The sequence below is a fragment of the Vanacampus margaritifer genome, chromosome 11 (genome assembly GCF_051991255.1).
Source record: "Vanacampus margaritifer isolate UIUO_Vmar chromosome 11, RoL_Vmar_1.0, whole genome shotgun sequence".
In the NCBI taxonomy this organism is placed as follows: Eukaryota; Metazoa; Chordata; class Actinopteri; order Syngnathiformes; family Syngnathidae; genus Vanacampus; species Vanacampus margaritifer.
The window spans coordinates 15,906,065-15,920,573 of NC_135442.1; the positions used below are offsets into that span (position 1 = coordinate 15,906,065).

Sequence of the window (14,509 nt, forward strand, 5' to 3'; positions counted from 1 at the left end):
TGTCTCATCGTCCTCTACAGGCTTCAAAGTGGTGTGATGATGGTATTTACCTGCTGGCCTCTCAGCCTGTGGACAAGTGTCAGTCACATGAGGGGGCGGAGTCAGCGCTGCAGGAGCTGGAGGGGTTCCTGGCGGACGCATGCCAGAACCGACTATCGGACCCGAGTAGCATCTGGATGGATTATGAGGCAGTGCTCGACCAGCAACTCAGGGTACTGTTCGGGATCCGGTTTGGGCAATTGCTGTTTGAATATGACATTGACGCTTTTATCGCTGCTGAATAGGAGCAAGTGGAGAAGGTGTTCCAAAAGCAGACGTCAATGCAGGAGATGTTCGACAAGAGGAGGGTCAGCTTGAACAAGCTTGCAGCCAAGCAGACCAGGCCAGTGCAGCCGGTCGCTCCCAGACCTGAAGCCTTCATTAAATCTCCTCTCAGCTCACCTGGTCAGTCTCAACATGTTTCCTGCAACATTAAACACCAGATAGCGTGTTCTTTTTTAAAAATCTCTACAACATATATATGTTTTGACTCTATCCTAATTTTCTGCCTCAGCACATCGAGGTAAACTGGATAGAAGCCACTCTGAGGGAAACGAAATCTGTGACAAAGTGGGTGAAGTTCATGATTTTATCTGTAGTTATAGACCAGGGGTTAGCAACCTTTCCTGTCAAAAGAGCCATTTTGGACCAAATAAATAACAAAAATCTGTCTGGAGTTGCAAAACCTTTGAACACTGTGATGAACAAAACACTGCGTTAGTGTTAGTATAAGGGCCCATGTACCCACCAGTAATTAGAGTTTCACCATAACAGAAAATATGCAATATCCAATACTTTGAGATTCATTTTCTTCGGCCTTTAGTCTTTTGTTTTTCATCCATTGTTAGACTTTACGGCCTTTGTGTAAAATTTCTCACATTTTTGGCAATTTTATGCACATATGGTTATTTTCTGCCTTTTTCCTTTTTTGGACATTTAATGGCTTTTTTTTGTGCTTTTTTTGTAGCTATTTTTGTAGCTATTTTTTTCTATCATTTTTCTCCCATTTTGGGCAATTTTGTGGACATTTTATGGTAATTTTGGGGATTTCTTATTTTGGACATTTTATAGTTGCTTTTTGAGCATTATTTCCTGCCTTTTTTAAAACAAATTTCTGACTTTATTTTTTTTTTTTGCAATTTTGTGTGCATTTATATGGCGTTTCCTTTCCTGACTTTTTTTAAGATGAATTTCTTACTTTTTTGAGCAATTTTGTGTGCATAATATTGTAATTTTATGTTTTTCCTCTTCCTATTTGGATATTTTATGGTTACTTTTTGACAGGGATGTGATTTTTCCGCTAATTCGCGGAATTCCGCTTTTTTTATCTTCCCCCCCAAAAAAAAAAATCTGATTTTTTTTATTTTTTATTTTTTTTTTATTTTATAGTAGTTCATTGTGTATGCACATGACTCCGACAGATAACATCTTCTGCTATAACAAAGACATTTGTGGTATGCTCTAATATGAGTTACTTTTCATTTGGTCATGATACAATTATTTGTTCATGAAATTTGAACTCTTCAACATTATTTATGTGTTAACTTAGTAATCACATTAGTTAGATATGATGATATTCTCAGTGATAGTTTTTAAAAGCAAAGGCAGTCCAATGTTTTTGAATGTGACTGATTTTTGAGTTGACTAAAACTGCCATTTTATATGGGATAGTTCAATATACATTGAAAATTTATGCTGTTGTTTTGTCTATTTCTTTGTCATGTGAGTGCATTGAAAGTACTTAAAAACACGGAAAACCCATGAGCCTCCGGGGGGCTTCCCTGGACCTAGCTGGGTGCCAGCGGCCCCCAGACCCCCGGCTAAATTTTCAGATAATTTCACTTTGGTCAAATCACATCCCTGTTTTTGAACATTTTCTTTTCTGACTTAAAAAAAAAAATGTTTGGACTTTTTAATTTATTTAATTTAATTAATTTATTTATTTATTTTGTGTACATTATATGGTAATTTTCTGCCTTCTTTGTTTTTGGACATTTTAATATTTTATGGTTTCTTTTTGAGCGTTTTCTCCCTTTTTGTACAATACATTTTCTGACTTTTTTGACAATTTTGTGTGCATAATATGATAATTTTATGTTTTTCTTCTTCCTTTTTGGACCTTTTATGTTCACTTTTTGGACATTTTCAGTTATTTTTTAAAAAGGTTGTAAAAACCTTTTGTCTCTTTTTTCCTGATAACTTATAAATTTGGACATTTTTTGAATATTAAATTATTATTTTTTTCAATCAAAATTTTTAAATTATTCAAAGAATATTTTATCTAAAAAAAATTAATAAATATGTAAAAAATATATATTTGTAATTTCTACAAAAAAAATTACAGATCCACAGGGAGCCACAGGAGAGGGACTAAAAAGCCACATGTGGCTCCAGAGCAGCAGGTTGCAGACCCCTGTTAAAGACACTGTCCATGCCACTCTTATACTTTTACTTGTATTCCCAAGGGAGACAGACAACTGCAGAATGGAGAGGGTAAACGCAGACACGGGTCCTTATCGGAGGAGGAGGAGAACCTGGCAGTGCTCAGGAGGTAAGCATCAGACTTAGGACTGTTTGGCCACAAGCATGTATTGAAGATCTTCTCTTCTTGACCTCTTGTGGAGGGGGCCTCGGTGGGGTGGGGTTCTTCCTCCTTTCCCACCTTGGGGTTTTGCCCTCTCTGTGCGTCCTGGTGGCTATCCTGCCCTGGGCTTTGGGGTGGTGCCAGCTGGCATCCATTGGAGTGCCCTGTTAAGGGGTGGCGGTGGGTGCCTGGCTCTCCTGCTGGTGGCCGGTTTTGAGGCCTGTGGCACCCTATAATGTAATAATTTCCTGAAAATGTAATCAAATTTGCACTTGACTCGATCAAAAATGTAAGAAAAACAAATGTAATAATTTCACCGGTAATATAGAAAAAAAATCCTGTCTGATACATTAATAAAAAAAATTCATATTGCTCATTTGACATGTATTCACTTTGCCCCAAGTGTGACGCCATTACATGACAGTTGCATGTACCTGTTGCTGTTGTGAGGCAGGAACTCATCTGACACACTACCACATTTATTACATTATCTGTCAGGTTTTACATGATCAGTTTTGAGAAACAAAGGCCCACCTTGAAAATGTAATAAATAACCAATAATGGTAAGTATGCATTATCGGTAAAAATATCATTACATGTGCCCGTAGACACAATCATGGGATTCAGTTGCTTGGATGGGGCCACTACTTAATTACTATAAACAACTCTTATGATCTTGCGAGCTTCTTCAGCTGTGCCCTCACTTGCACGCTACAGGTGTTTAAAATGTATACAGCCTCTCCCGCCACACTCCAATGCTCAGCCAGTTCCACCATCCGTTGTCCCTGTCTTGTCTTCTCCTATCCTACTGTACATCATCCTGTGCTTCTTTTACTATTGTCCCATATAGAACCAGACTCCAATGTGACAGTAGTATGTACAGTAGCCTACTTTGTTTTGTTAATTTCCCCTACAACTGATTTCCTGTCTTTAATTGTTTATTTTTCTCCGTCCGCTCCCCCATTAAACCCCGTTCTGTCCGACTGCAAGTTTCAATAAATATCCATCATAATGCAAACTGCCACTTTGCCAGTACTGAAAAAAATTAATTGCTGTTGCACAGACAAACTGAGAGGTTTAACCAAGAGGGTTTAAAAAAAGAAAAAGACTGTTTGGAAACGATTGTCTCTCTCTCTTCCTGTTTGCAGGCACGTCATGAACGAGCTGCTGGAAACGGAGAGGGCTTATGTGGAGGAACTGCTGTGTGTCTTGCAGGTTCTACCCCACAACACTTTATACATGTTATACAACATCCTTTTGTGCCACTACCGTTATCAGCTGAGTTATTGTTTATTGCAGGGCTATGCGTCTGAGATGGATAACGCGGCCATGGCACACCTCATCCCCCCACATTTGCAGAACAAGAAGGAGGTTTTGTTTGGCAACATGCCAGAAATCTACCACTTCCACAAGAGGTGAGGGATTGTCCTCTATCTGTTAATGATGAGCCTACCTTTATTTTGAGCTTCAAATTGAATGGCTCTTTACTGATTCCAAGCACTTTTGCTGCTGCACTAAGTTGTATTCTGCTGTTACCATGGCAACTCCGAATCACCTGACGTAGTAGTATGTAATAATGCCCTTGCATCGAGGCTATAGTTACAGTTGTTTTTAACTTAACCACAATATTTATTTTATAATATTAGGTTTTTATCACAGGCAGGGTTGGGGGCTGCAGCTCCAGAGAGTAAAAACCTTGAAATAGTTTGGCTTTAGCCACGGGTGTTTCTATTCACCAGGTGGAGACGAGCTCGTTTACCTGTCACTTGAGTAGAAGCATTGCTCGGGAGACGTACGTGAATATGCAAAGTTGTCTCTTGTAACACTTGTGACTTTATGTTTGACTTTAATTTAATCTGACTTGAAACATGAAGCATAAAGTTGACATTTGTGGTGATGGCGGCAATGGCATGACATCCGAAAAAAAGGAGACGTCTCCGTGAGATGAGGAGCTTGAACGGGCTCGCCTCATTTTCACAAAATATAATTTCTACCTCCTCCTGCGTCACCTCTGTAGATATGAGAGACACGCTGGACCATACGTATTTACTTCCGCAAACACAGCGTTGTGAGTTTGTATCTTCTTCTGCGCACGCGGGTCACTTTGGGGACGCATTACGTCCACACAGCAGACAGACTGAGGTTGCAATTAACATGTAATGTGAACGCTCACTCAAAAAAAATAGATTTCACCAATAAATTGGAATTGAGCATTAATACATGCAGTGTGAACGTAGCCTTAGTCATACAAGTGTAAAGAGAAATTATCAATAAAATAAATTGATTATTAAACCTCCCTTTTTGATCAAGGCATGTTATGCCCACATTTTTGGCTGGTTTCCAAATGGTGCATTTTATTTTTGAGTTTTCATTGTTTTCCAAAATGCTGTTAAAATGGACACAAAAATCAGTCATTACGAGTAGTAAAACTCTAATCAGCACCTTCATCAATAGTCATTCCATCTTTATTTTCCAGGACATTTCTCAGGGAGTTAGAGCTGTACGCAGACTGTCCAGAGCTGGTTGGGAGATGTTTCCTGGAAAGGGTGAGCAAATGAACGCCTTGTGCAAGAAGGTGGAAAACATGAGTCTTTATTTAACAAAACTTCTCTTTCCTCGCTTAGATGACAGACTTGCAGATCTACGAGAAATACTGTCACAACAAGCCTCGCTCCGAAAGCCTCTGGAGACAGTGCTCCGACTCGGTCTTCTTCCAGGTACTGTCATCACATGCATATGTTTATATTTTGCTTGAGTGATTGACATCTTTATTTTACAATCTCCGCCAGGAATGTCAGAAAAAGCTGGAGCACAAACTTGGCTTGGATTCTTATTTGCTGAAGCCTGTGCAGAGAATCACAAAATACCAGCTGCTTTTGAAGGTATACATGTCGTCTTTTAGCCTCAAACTACAGTACAATTGTTGTGATTAAAAAAAAAACGGAAGTTATTTGTATTTTTTGCTTCTTGCAGGAAATGCTAAAGTACAGTAAAAGCTGTGACGGTACAGATGACCTGCAAGAGGCTTTAACAGCCATCTTGGGCATACTTAAGGCTGTCAATGACTCTATGCACCTCATCGCCATTACAGGATATGAGGTGAGACAATATACAGGGCAAAGAATCATCAATATTTGCCAGGATGAAAAAAAATGTTGGTAAGGCATCCAAAGCACAAACAACATGCATGGTACCTTGAAGTTGGAGCTGCTCACCCTGCTTCAGGTTAACATTAACTGCTTGACGGAATCGTCTGTTCCGTGCTACAACTAGAATTTAATTGGTTTGGTTTATGGTTTTATTGAACGTATAAACATAAATAAAACACAAAACACATTACAAGTATAAAATATAAGTTGAAGTAAAAAAGAAAAACAAGAATAGGAAGAAAAGAGTTTATATGTTCAAAGGGGGTAGGAGGAAGTTAAAAACTTGAAAGAAAACAACAACAAAAATATTCTATTGTGAAGAACACACAATGGTGGCTGTACTTTGTTGTTGGTCGTTGTCTTCTGTGTGGTTACATTTTAGTTTCTCACTTTAGAGTTCCAGGCCTTTATTTTTCTAAGAAGCCATCCATTTTCTATACCATTTATATATTTAACCGAATATTTTTTTAATATATTAATTTTAGAAATAGAAATTGTTTGTTCAGATAGTATATTTATAATCTATTATTTTCATATTATTTTATGTTATTGTGCTTAAGTAGCCTATATTACATCAGCAGTGTTATGACTATTGAATTTGTGCCAATGGGTCAGACTTGTGATTTAATAAATATTTAAAGCACCACCGGTGTGTTCTTTTGGTAATAAAGTTTATGACACATGGTGGTATCCGATGTCAGAGTGAAGCCAACTTATGGGTATCACCTGTTTTAGGGGACGTCAACCCCCCAAAAAATGTTTTGACAATAATATGTTCTATGCAGCCCCACTCGTCTAAATACGGTATTCTGGTCAATATTGTGTTATCGGAATAAGAGTTAAGCAGCAAAATCCAGTTTTTATCATTATCAGAAGGCGGCCATTTTTCCACTTGCTGTCGAGTGAAAATGACATCCCACTTGCTCAGGCCCCAGGTAACAACCAATCACAGCTCAGCTTCAGAAAACAGGTGAGCTGTAATCGTCGCCTGAGCAACTGTGATGTCATCTTCAGTCGACAGCAAGTGGCAAAATGGCCGCCCCCTGAGATGGATAAAAATGGCTGGATTTTGCTGCTTAGCTCATATTTCAAAAATATATTAATCAGAATGTCGTGTTTAGACTAGTGATGTCACATATAACATATTATTGTCAAGAACTGTTTAAGGTTGACTTCCCCTTTAAAGTTTCCCTGAAGGGAAATAATGAGGCTTTTATGTGAGGTGAGGCATTTATTTGTTCAAGTAGGGCCTGTGTTGCTATTTAAGGAAATACAGTAATTGAGACACATTTATCATCATCAACCATCACACCCTGTGTTGAAAACAGATCATGATTCATTTTTTCCATCCACTTTCCATTCAATTTAATGGAAGTGTGACTGAAGAAGACACGTGTCAAATCCATTCTGTCTTTCTCTTACCAGGGCAACCTGAGTGATTTGGGCAAGCTGCTGATGCAGGGCTCGTTCAGCGTGTGGACGGAGCATAAGAAAGGCCACGCCAAGGTCAAGGACCTGGCGCGCTTCAAGCCCATGCAGAGACACATCTTCCTACACGAGAAGGCCCTGCTCTTCTGTAAACGAAGGGAGGAGAGCGGCGAGGGCTACGAGAAGGCTCCCTCGTACAGCTTCAAGCAGTCACTCAGCGTGAGCGCCTCTCCATTCGCGGCGTACAGTCGACCCCGAATACTCACTTCGGCACCTGCGGATTTGCTTAGTCGTAGATTTTTTTCAATATTTGTTTTTCTCTGTTTGTTTGTTTTGCATTTTTTCCCCCCTCAATTTTTAGTTTTTAGGCCTTAGAAAACATAGTGATTTTTCAGAAGACGATGTTAATCAGAATGTTTTTAAAGCTTCCCCCCCCCCCCCCACAATTACATTTCAGTGGGAATTTTACGCAAATTTTTGCTATTTGCAGGCCAGCCCAGTTCCTATCCCCCTGACAAAGAGCGGGAGTCGACTGTATTCCCTTATTTCTGTTTGCTTGGTGTGTTATTTGAAATTTCACTGGATTTCCTGCTTCGACAGATGAACGCTGTGGGCATTACCGAAAATGCTAAAGGGGACAACAAGAAGTTTGAAATTTGGTGTAACTCCAGAGAAGAAGTCTATATTGTGCAGGCATGTTGACATCCTAATAACTTCCAATGATAGTAAGTTAGTACAAAGAAAAAATGTGCTAACGTGTTGCATGTGTGCTTGACATTTCAGGCACCGACGACTGAAGTGAAAACAACCTGGGTGAAGGAGATCAGGAAGGTTTTAACAACTCAGCTGGAAGCATGTAGAGGTCAATATAGTCATTTCTAATCACAACATCAGCTTTGCCTATTGCTAGGAATTTTTGTCCCATTTCAACCTTTATTGAGACAAGGCACCCATTTTACATTAGGAAACTCTCTCTCCACACCACCAAGCAAAAATTGAGCAAAAAATATAAATACTGATAAAATTGACTGAAATTGAATAATTGATGATGATCAACTGATTAACTCTTACAAGTGGACGTCCAGTAAATGTTTATCCTATGATTAGAAGCAAGTCAACAGAGGGCGCCAGATCAGGTTATCCAATGTCCCCCAGTGGCAGGAGGACCTGAGAATCAAAGGTAAGTGTGATTTTACTCCTAATGAAAGTGATGTTCTCAAGGTCAAAATTCTTGACTTGTGTCCTGCAGCAGTCCATTCAAGATGGGTCAGAGGAGTTTGAAGAAAGGAGACGAGAGGAAAGCAGAGCAGTGCAGCCTTGATGCCAATTCCTCTCCTTTGCCAAAGTCAGCAGGAAAAGGTGACCTTCCAGGATTGTTTCATGCTTCATCCATGCATGCATGTTGTCTGAATCATGTCTTTCCTCACTTTTCCTTCCTTTGAGTGTCTTTTAACTTACCTTGCGTCTTTCCTCTATTTCTGTATTATCTGCCTGTTCCTCTTGCATTTCCTCCGGGTCGGAAGAGAGAGCCACAAGCCCGACCTCAGACAGAAGCGCTGCAGCTAAAAAGCGCTTTACTTTACAGGGCTTCAGTAACCTCAAAGCTCAGAAAGGTAACTGCAGGTCATTTTGGCCCATCACATCAGATCATCATGCCTATTGTGAGAAGTTCGACATTCAGCTTGACATTCATTTAGTGGAGCACATGTCCAGAAAGTCATTTTAAGAAATTGTAGGAAATAACATTAACATGTCTAGTTATTGTAAGGTATATTCATATGTTACGACCCTGTGATGTTTTTAGATTTTTTTTTTTTAAACTGCATAGCACTCAACCTTTCGGGAATAATAACAGACACATTTTATTGATGGTGCCACGCCACCAAAATGAATAACACAACTACGGTATACCAAAAAATAAATAAACTACAGACCCTACATAGCAAAAAAATAGGGCAACTGGCAAATTTTGATTTTTTTTTTCTTTGTTACAAACCCAACAAATTCTTCACACACAAAAATGCTGATAAACATTCAATACACTTTTTCCATGACAAACGGAGAACCAAATCCCAGTTGTCATCACACCATTCACCAATAGATGGCAGGCATTTCATAGTTGCGCTTATACTGTGTCTTACTGCCCGATACTACAAAGTGAATAGGCCTTATAATTGTTTACAGATTTGAAATATGTAGGACAAACGTATATTAAAATTTTGAGTGAGTTGATTTTTGTGGAGGGGGTGGGGGGTGTACAAAATTAGTTCTTGCACTTAATGTTGGTTTCTTGTTCAGCAGTTTTGTGCTGTCCTTGAATGGGAATTTTTAAGAGAGCCCTTTACACTGAAAAAAAAAAGGCAATTTAATCACAGTTTTAGGTTGGTGCAGTGTCTCGTGTCAATCTTGCTAAATCACAACTAGTTTAAGAAAAAAGTGATGATCTAATTCACTGCAATTTGCTTTTTCTCCAGATATTTAACTGTGAATCAAAATCTTAGAGGCAAAATAATTATAGAGTCAGTTCATCACAGTGATTCATTGTGAAATCCAACATTGCATGCTTACCTCCACAGAGCCGCCGAGCACAGATGATAAAAGTTTCACCTTGCCCATCAGCATTCTGCTGTGTCCAGGTATCACACAGCAGCAGTAGCAGTGTCATTCAGTGCAGCCTTGATGTTTTCCCACAGCAAATGAGACACTTTGCTGGCAAAATCACAGTAGGAATTGTGAGCTCTTCTCACCCAGTGTGTTGATAAATAGTGGTTTAGATACAAAATATAAAATGTAGATGTCCTTGTAAAATACGCCCCAGACGTGAAACTTGTGATGTTTTCGCATACTGTCACCTGTGCTTCACTCCGTAACCAAATAGAAGGAAAACAGTAGGAAAAAAAATTACTCCTTGCTCCACTTGTTGCTTATAGAGTTTGTGTTGTGGCACATTTTGAATGATGTGGTCTCTCTTTAGTGTTCTAACACACAAACTGCTTTGGGACAAATATTTTTAGGCTCCCCGACCAGCCCAGATCACAAGACTAAGCGTCAGAGCGACCCGACGCCGTTTGGCTTTAAAGGTAACTTCCAATATCCATGCATCCATTCATGGCGGTGTCCTTCATTAAAGCCTGAAACATGAAATATATGAGGGGGAAAAAAATCTGATTCCATGTAAATAGAGTATTTATTGGTCCTTTTGAACAAACAAACAAAAAAATATTTGAAAATAATTTTTGGATTTGTGTTATATTTGATACATCCGGTCACAAGGCTTTAAATCCCTACATTTATTACTGTCAAAAATATTATAATAAACAGACATATCAAACATATTAGTATTTTTGGATGATACTGCCCTCTAATGGATTATCCGTGCAATGCATGTGTCAGATCATATACGTCAGGGTTTTAATAGGGAAAAAAATATAATATTAGTGAAATAGAAGTCACAAAATGTCTTGTATTTAATATGACATGTTTGGCGTTAGAGGCTTAAATTGCATAGTATGCCTGCTTTCTTGAATGTTTACATGACAACAATCTAGGAAAAATTGTAACATTTTGTTCTGCTTCCTCTTCTCTCGCCTCAGGCTGGAACAAGGCCTCTCTCTCCATGGACGCGTCAGAGGAGCACGAAGGCTACTCCAGTGGTGAGGATCCTCTCAACTCTGACCCAGAAGACGACAATGCCAAGAAGCTGGTGAGACATGCGCAGTTTCATGTTTTGTACCATTTATGTCAGCTGTGTCTCGGATTGATGCATATTTTTTTTTTTTCTTACTGTGCTCGTATTTATTCATTTTGAAATAATGTTACAGGTGTATCTACTTCCAATATATTTTATGAATTTTTCATTGCAAAAAAACAACAGTGGTGTTTCAATTGAGTGCATTCAAATGAATGGCAAAAAAAAAAAAACACATCATAGCAAATGTAAGTAAGAGGAACATGAGGTGTGAAACGGGTGCTAAAAAGGGTGAACCCCAAGAAAACTGTCTAAAAACAACAATCATCCCAGTTCCCAACCAACAACCCTCTTACACTCCAGGCCCGTCACTCTCACACCCATCAATCTCACCCTAAATCCTAAATATAGATAAATTCTGGGTGGGAAAAATGATTACAAGTTCATGACTTATTCTAATGCCCACGCTGCTCTTGTCGTTAATTATGTTGCATTTGTGCTAAGTAGCGTTTTTAGGACAAGTCACTGTAACACTGGCGCGTCTCCAATTTGAAGCCGTTTTTTCACTAGATTTTCTAGAGGTGATATCACACAAGGACGTTGGTCAAAAGGGCCTTTTTTCCAACACAAAAAAAAAGGTAAACATTTTCAAAACCCAAAATTCATTTTCAAAATTCTTAATGTGATGTGATCTATAACAAACAGAAAAGGGGTCCGTAGAAGGGTCAACATAGTAAATATTAGACTTTTTGCATACAATAATAAAGCACTTCAAAACTCAGTGAATGTTTATTATTATTTTTAACACAAACAAATTTTAAAATGATAAAGCAGCAAATAAAGTTTGTGGAACACAAATTTGGAATGTGACTATTTCTTGGGCTAAAGTTATGGGCTGGGATGTTCACACCTTTGACTATATTATAAGTATATTATTTTTATATGATTTCATATTACAGTTTTCACATGATTTATAGGTTATTACGTGGGCGAGTACCGATACCCGGTATCATTATTGGGTTGATACTTGGCCTTATTTCAAAGTAGCGGTACTTGCTGCGACTGATACCAGGGTTGGAGATAAGAAACTGTAAAGAAATTATATATTGTGATATGTAGGTCTTCTTTTTTTCTTCTTCTCTGGTCTTTCTTTAAAATGATCTGTCATTGTTTTTTTGAGTGGGGTGGAGGGATTTTTGTGTTTTGGGGGAAAGTTGGCAACTTTCTCAAAAGAGATACAATTGAGCAGATGTGTCTGATCACCTAACACTTATATCTTTGTGAACAGTGCACTGGTAAGTACACGGCGACGGGCGACTACGAGAAGGGTTCCACCCAAGAGGTGGCGGTGAAAAGCGGAGACGTAGTGGAGCTGTTGAAGGAGGGGGAGAATGGACAGTGGTGAGCCACACTTGCCCTCTATCACTGAACATCCAATCATTAATCACAAATAATGCACAGTGTGTATCTGTGTATGTTTGTTACAGGTTAGTGCGTAACCTGAACACCTCCACTGAGGGCTGGATGGCCACTGCGAATTTGGTTACCCTCATTGCAAAGTCCAAGTCGTGCCAGTCACTTAACAGCTCAGGTACCAAAATCGGAAGGGGTGAGGACATACACTATACATTATGGGCTAACGCTATATGCGGGAGATAGTGAGCGGTAGTGATGGAAAATGAAGCTTCGTGAACCACTTGCGATATTTTTTTAAAACTCTTTTTAGATGGCGCTCATGGTTTAAAGATGCAGTGGAAATGTAATCAATTTCTTTATCTTTAAACCAAAAGCACCATCTTGAGTAGTAAATAAATATCGCAAGTGTTTCATGAAGCTTCATTTTCCCATCACTAGTGACTGGGCCCGCAAATAGCGAAAATCCATGAATAAATGATACCAGTTTGTATTGATTTTGTTTTTTTGTTTTCTTTAAATGAATGTGCATATACTGCCAATAACCATTTTCCATCAAAACAGGGGTTGGCTCCCAAAAAAAGAAAACAGATCCTAAACTAAATATTTTTCAAAATCGAATAGGTGAATCTGGGGTGGCGAATTGTGAAAGTTCAGTTTGTACTCTATTGTCACTTTATTAGGTATACCTGCATGCTTTAAAGGTAGAGTATGCAATCGCCAAACTGTTAGCAACATTTAAATGTAGCCTAAATTCACCCAAAGTAGAAATGCGATTCCTTCTTATATTGTTATTATATTGTTGATTCTTGCTTATTCACCTTTTATCCAGATTCCTTGCAAAATTAAACAAATTCCTCCCGCTTCCTCCTTTTTGTCGAATCCTGCTTAACCAAATTGAACAGTGAAAACAAAACAACCACAAAATGTTTTTGTTTTTTTCAAAAGCTACAAAATGTAGTTAGGCCGTAATTCAGTAATTATTGGCCCTAGGTCGTGTATTTACTTAGCTTAAGATGGCCGTTGGTGTCTTTTAGACTTTATTGGAATAATATTAAACAATGTGGCTGAAGTTTTCCAACTAAGTCAAAGTAAAACGTTAAAATCGAGATTTTTTTTTATTATGGGGCAAAAAATGTTGCAAATGTGCCAAAAATTAAGGCAGAAATAAGAAACTCAAAATGGTAGATTACATAAGGCAAAGCCATCTTGTACATTCACAACATGCAGTAAGCCCTCACACTCATTTGTTGACGTGCTTCTGTTTTGGTTAGCAACACAGTTTTCTCAAAGTTATTTGTGTGTGAAATGGTTGCATTTCATAAACGGTAACTGCCAAAATCAATCAATCACAATCAGTGACTCTACTTTGCGCGTGTGTTTCGAAACAGAAGGCAGCGGATCAGAACACCTCAGCACATCATCCAGTTGCAGTGAAACCTGCACGCCTTTCACAGACGTCAAATCCTGAGCTGGCCAGCACGTTCCCTCGTGTGCGCCCACGCCACGCCACTCCCTACCTCCCTCCCTGTCTGTACTGTCCGTATATGTTAATGATACCTACCATTAAAACCAGCATATTTTCAAGCATCTTGCGTCCTGAGCGGGAGGAACGTAGTTGTGACGATAATGTTAGAGATGTAACGGGCCAGCAGGACTGATCTCGGTTAATGCATCTATCACTGGATGTGGACCACACTCATCACATCTCCCAGGATCTAACGCCAACGCGAGAGCACATTTAAAAGAGTGACAATTACAAACGGCTAATTTAGCTGCTGTATTACATATTTATTTGTAAGAAATGCAACAAAAACACAAATGTTACTTTAGTCACTTTTACTTCTATCTTATTTTTTTACTACTTGTTTGTCCTTTGCTGTCATTAGCATACTTTGCCATCATCTGTTGGTGTGTGACATGTACACCACAATCTACAAAAAGAAAACGTGTATATTCAGAGGTTATTTGTATAGCGCTAACTTATTCTCTTCATGCTCTGAATGTAGATATTGTTTATTAATGCCTGTCATGAGATGTTTATTATTCAAGCTGCTATATTGTACATTATTTATGGTAATGTCACTGCCCAGTGACTTTTTTCAAATGTATATGTATAAAAAGAAAACTTGATGATTATTAACTCATGTTTTGTTGTTTTTGTGTGAGGATAAATATTTCAAAATAAAAGAATAATAAATCAGACAA

The 14,509-nt window shown here is 38.6% G+C and overlaps 1 protein-coding gene across 4 annotated transcripts in view; it reads left to right on the forward strand.

The window, feature by feature from the left end:
• The window catches only part of mcf2lb (mcf.2 cell line derived transforming sequence-like b), a 36,833-nt gene extending 22,324 nt beyond the window's left edge, over positions 1-14,509 (forward strand). For 2 of the 4 annotated variants that reach the window (XM_077579129.1, XM_077579128.1), the window contains exons 12-33: positions 21-212; positions 285-444; positions 554-609; positions 2,505-2,590; positions 3,772-3,838; positions 3,923-4,038; positions 5,100-5,169; positions 5,248-5,340; positions 5,413-5,505; positions 5,597-5,722; positions 7,198-7,419; positions 7,801-7,893; positions 7,984-8,062; positions 8,308-8,380; positions 8,450-8,559; positions 8,724-8,813; positions 9,777-9,836; positions 10,215-10,280; positions 10,794-10,903; positions 12,177-12,289; positions 12,376-12,479; positions 13,693-14,509. In XM_077579129.1, coding sequence (XP_077435255.1) covers positions 21-212; positions 285-444; positions 554-609; positions 2,505-2,590; positions 3,772-3,838; positions 3,923-4,038; positions 5,100-5,169; positions 5,248-5,340; positions 5,413-5,505; positions 5,597-5,722; positions 7,198-7,419; positions 7,801-7,893; positions 7,984-8,062; positions 8,308-8,380; positions 8,450-8,559; positions 8,724-8,813; positions 9,777-9,836; positions 10,215-10,280; positions 10,794-10,903; positions 12,177-12,289; positions 12,376-12,479; positions 13,693-13,772 — 2,259 coding nt within the window. In that variant the 3' untranslated portion in view covers positions 13,773-14,509. Of the gene's footprint in view, positions 1-20; positions 213-284; positions 445-553; positions 610-2,504; positions 2,591-3,771; positions 3,839-3,922; positions 4,039-5,099; positions 5,170-5,247; positions 5,341-5,412; positions 5,506-5,596; positions 5,723-7,197; positions 7,420-7,800; positions 7,894-7,983; positions 8,063-8,307; positions 8,381-8,449; positions 8,560-8,723; positions 8,814-9,776; positions 9,837-10,214; positions 10,281-10,793; positions 10,904-12,176; positions 12,290-12,375; positions 12,498-13,692 lie in introns of all 4 variants that reach the window. The other 2 variants (XM_077579126.1, XM_077579127.1) reach the window with 2 other exon arrangements.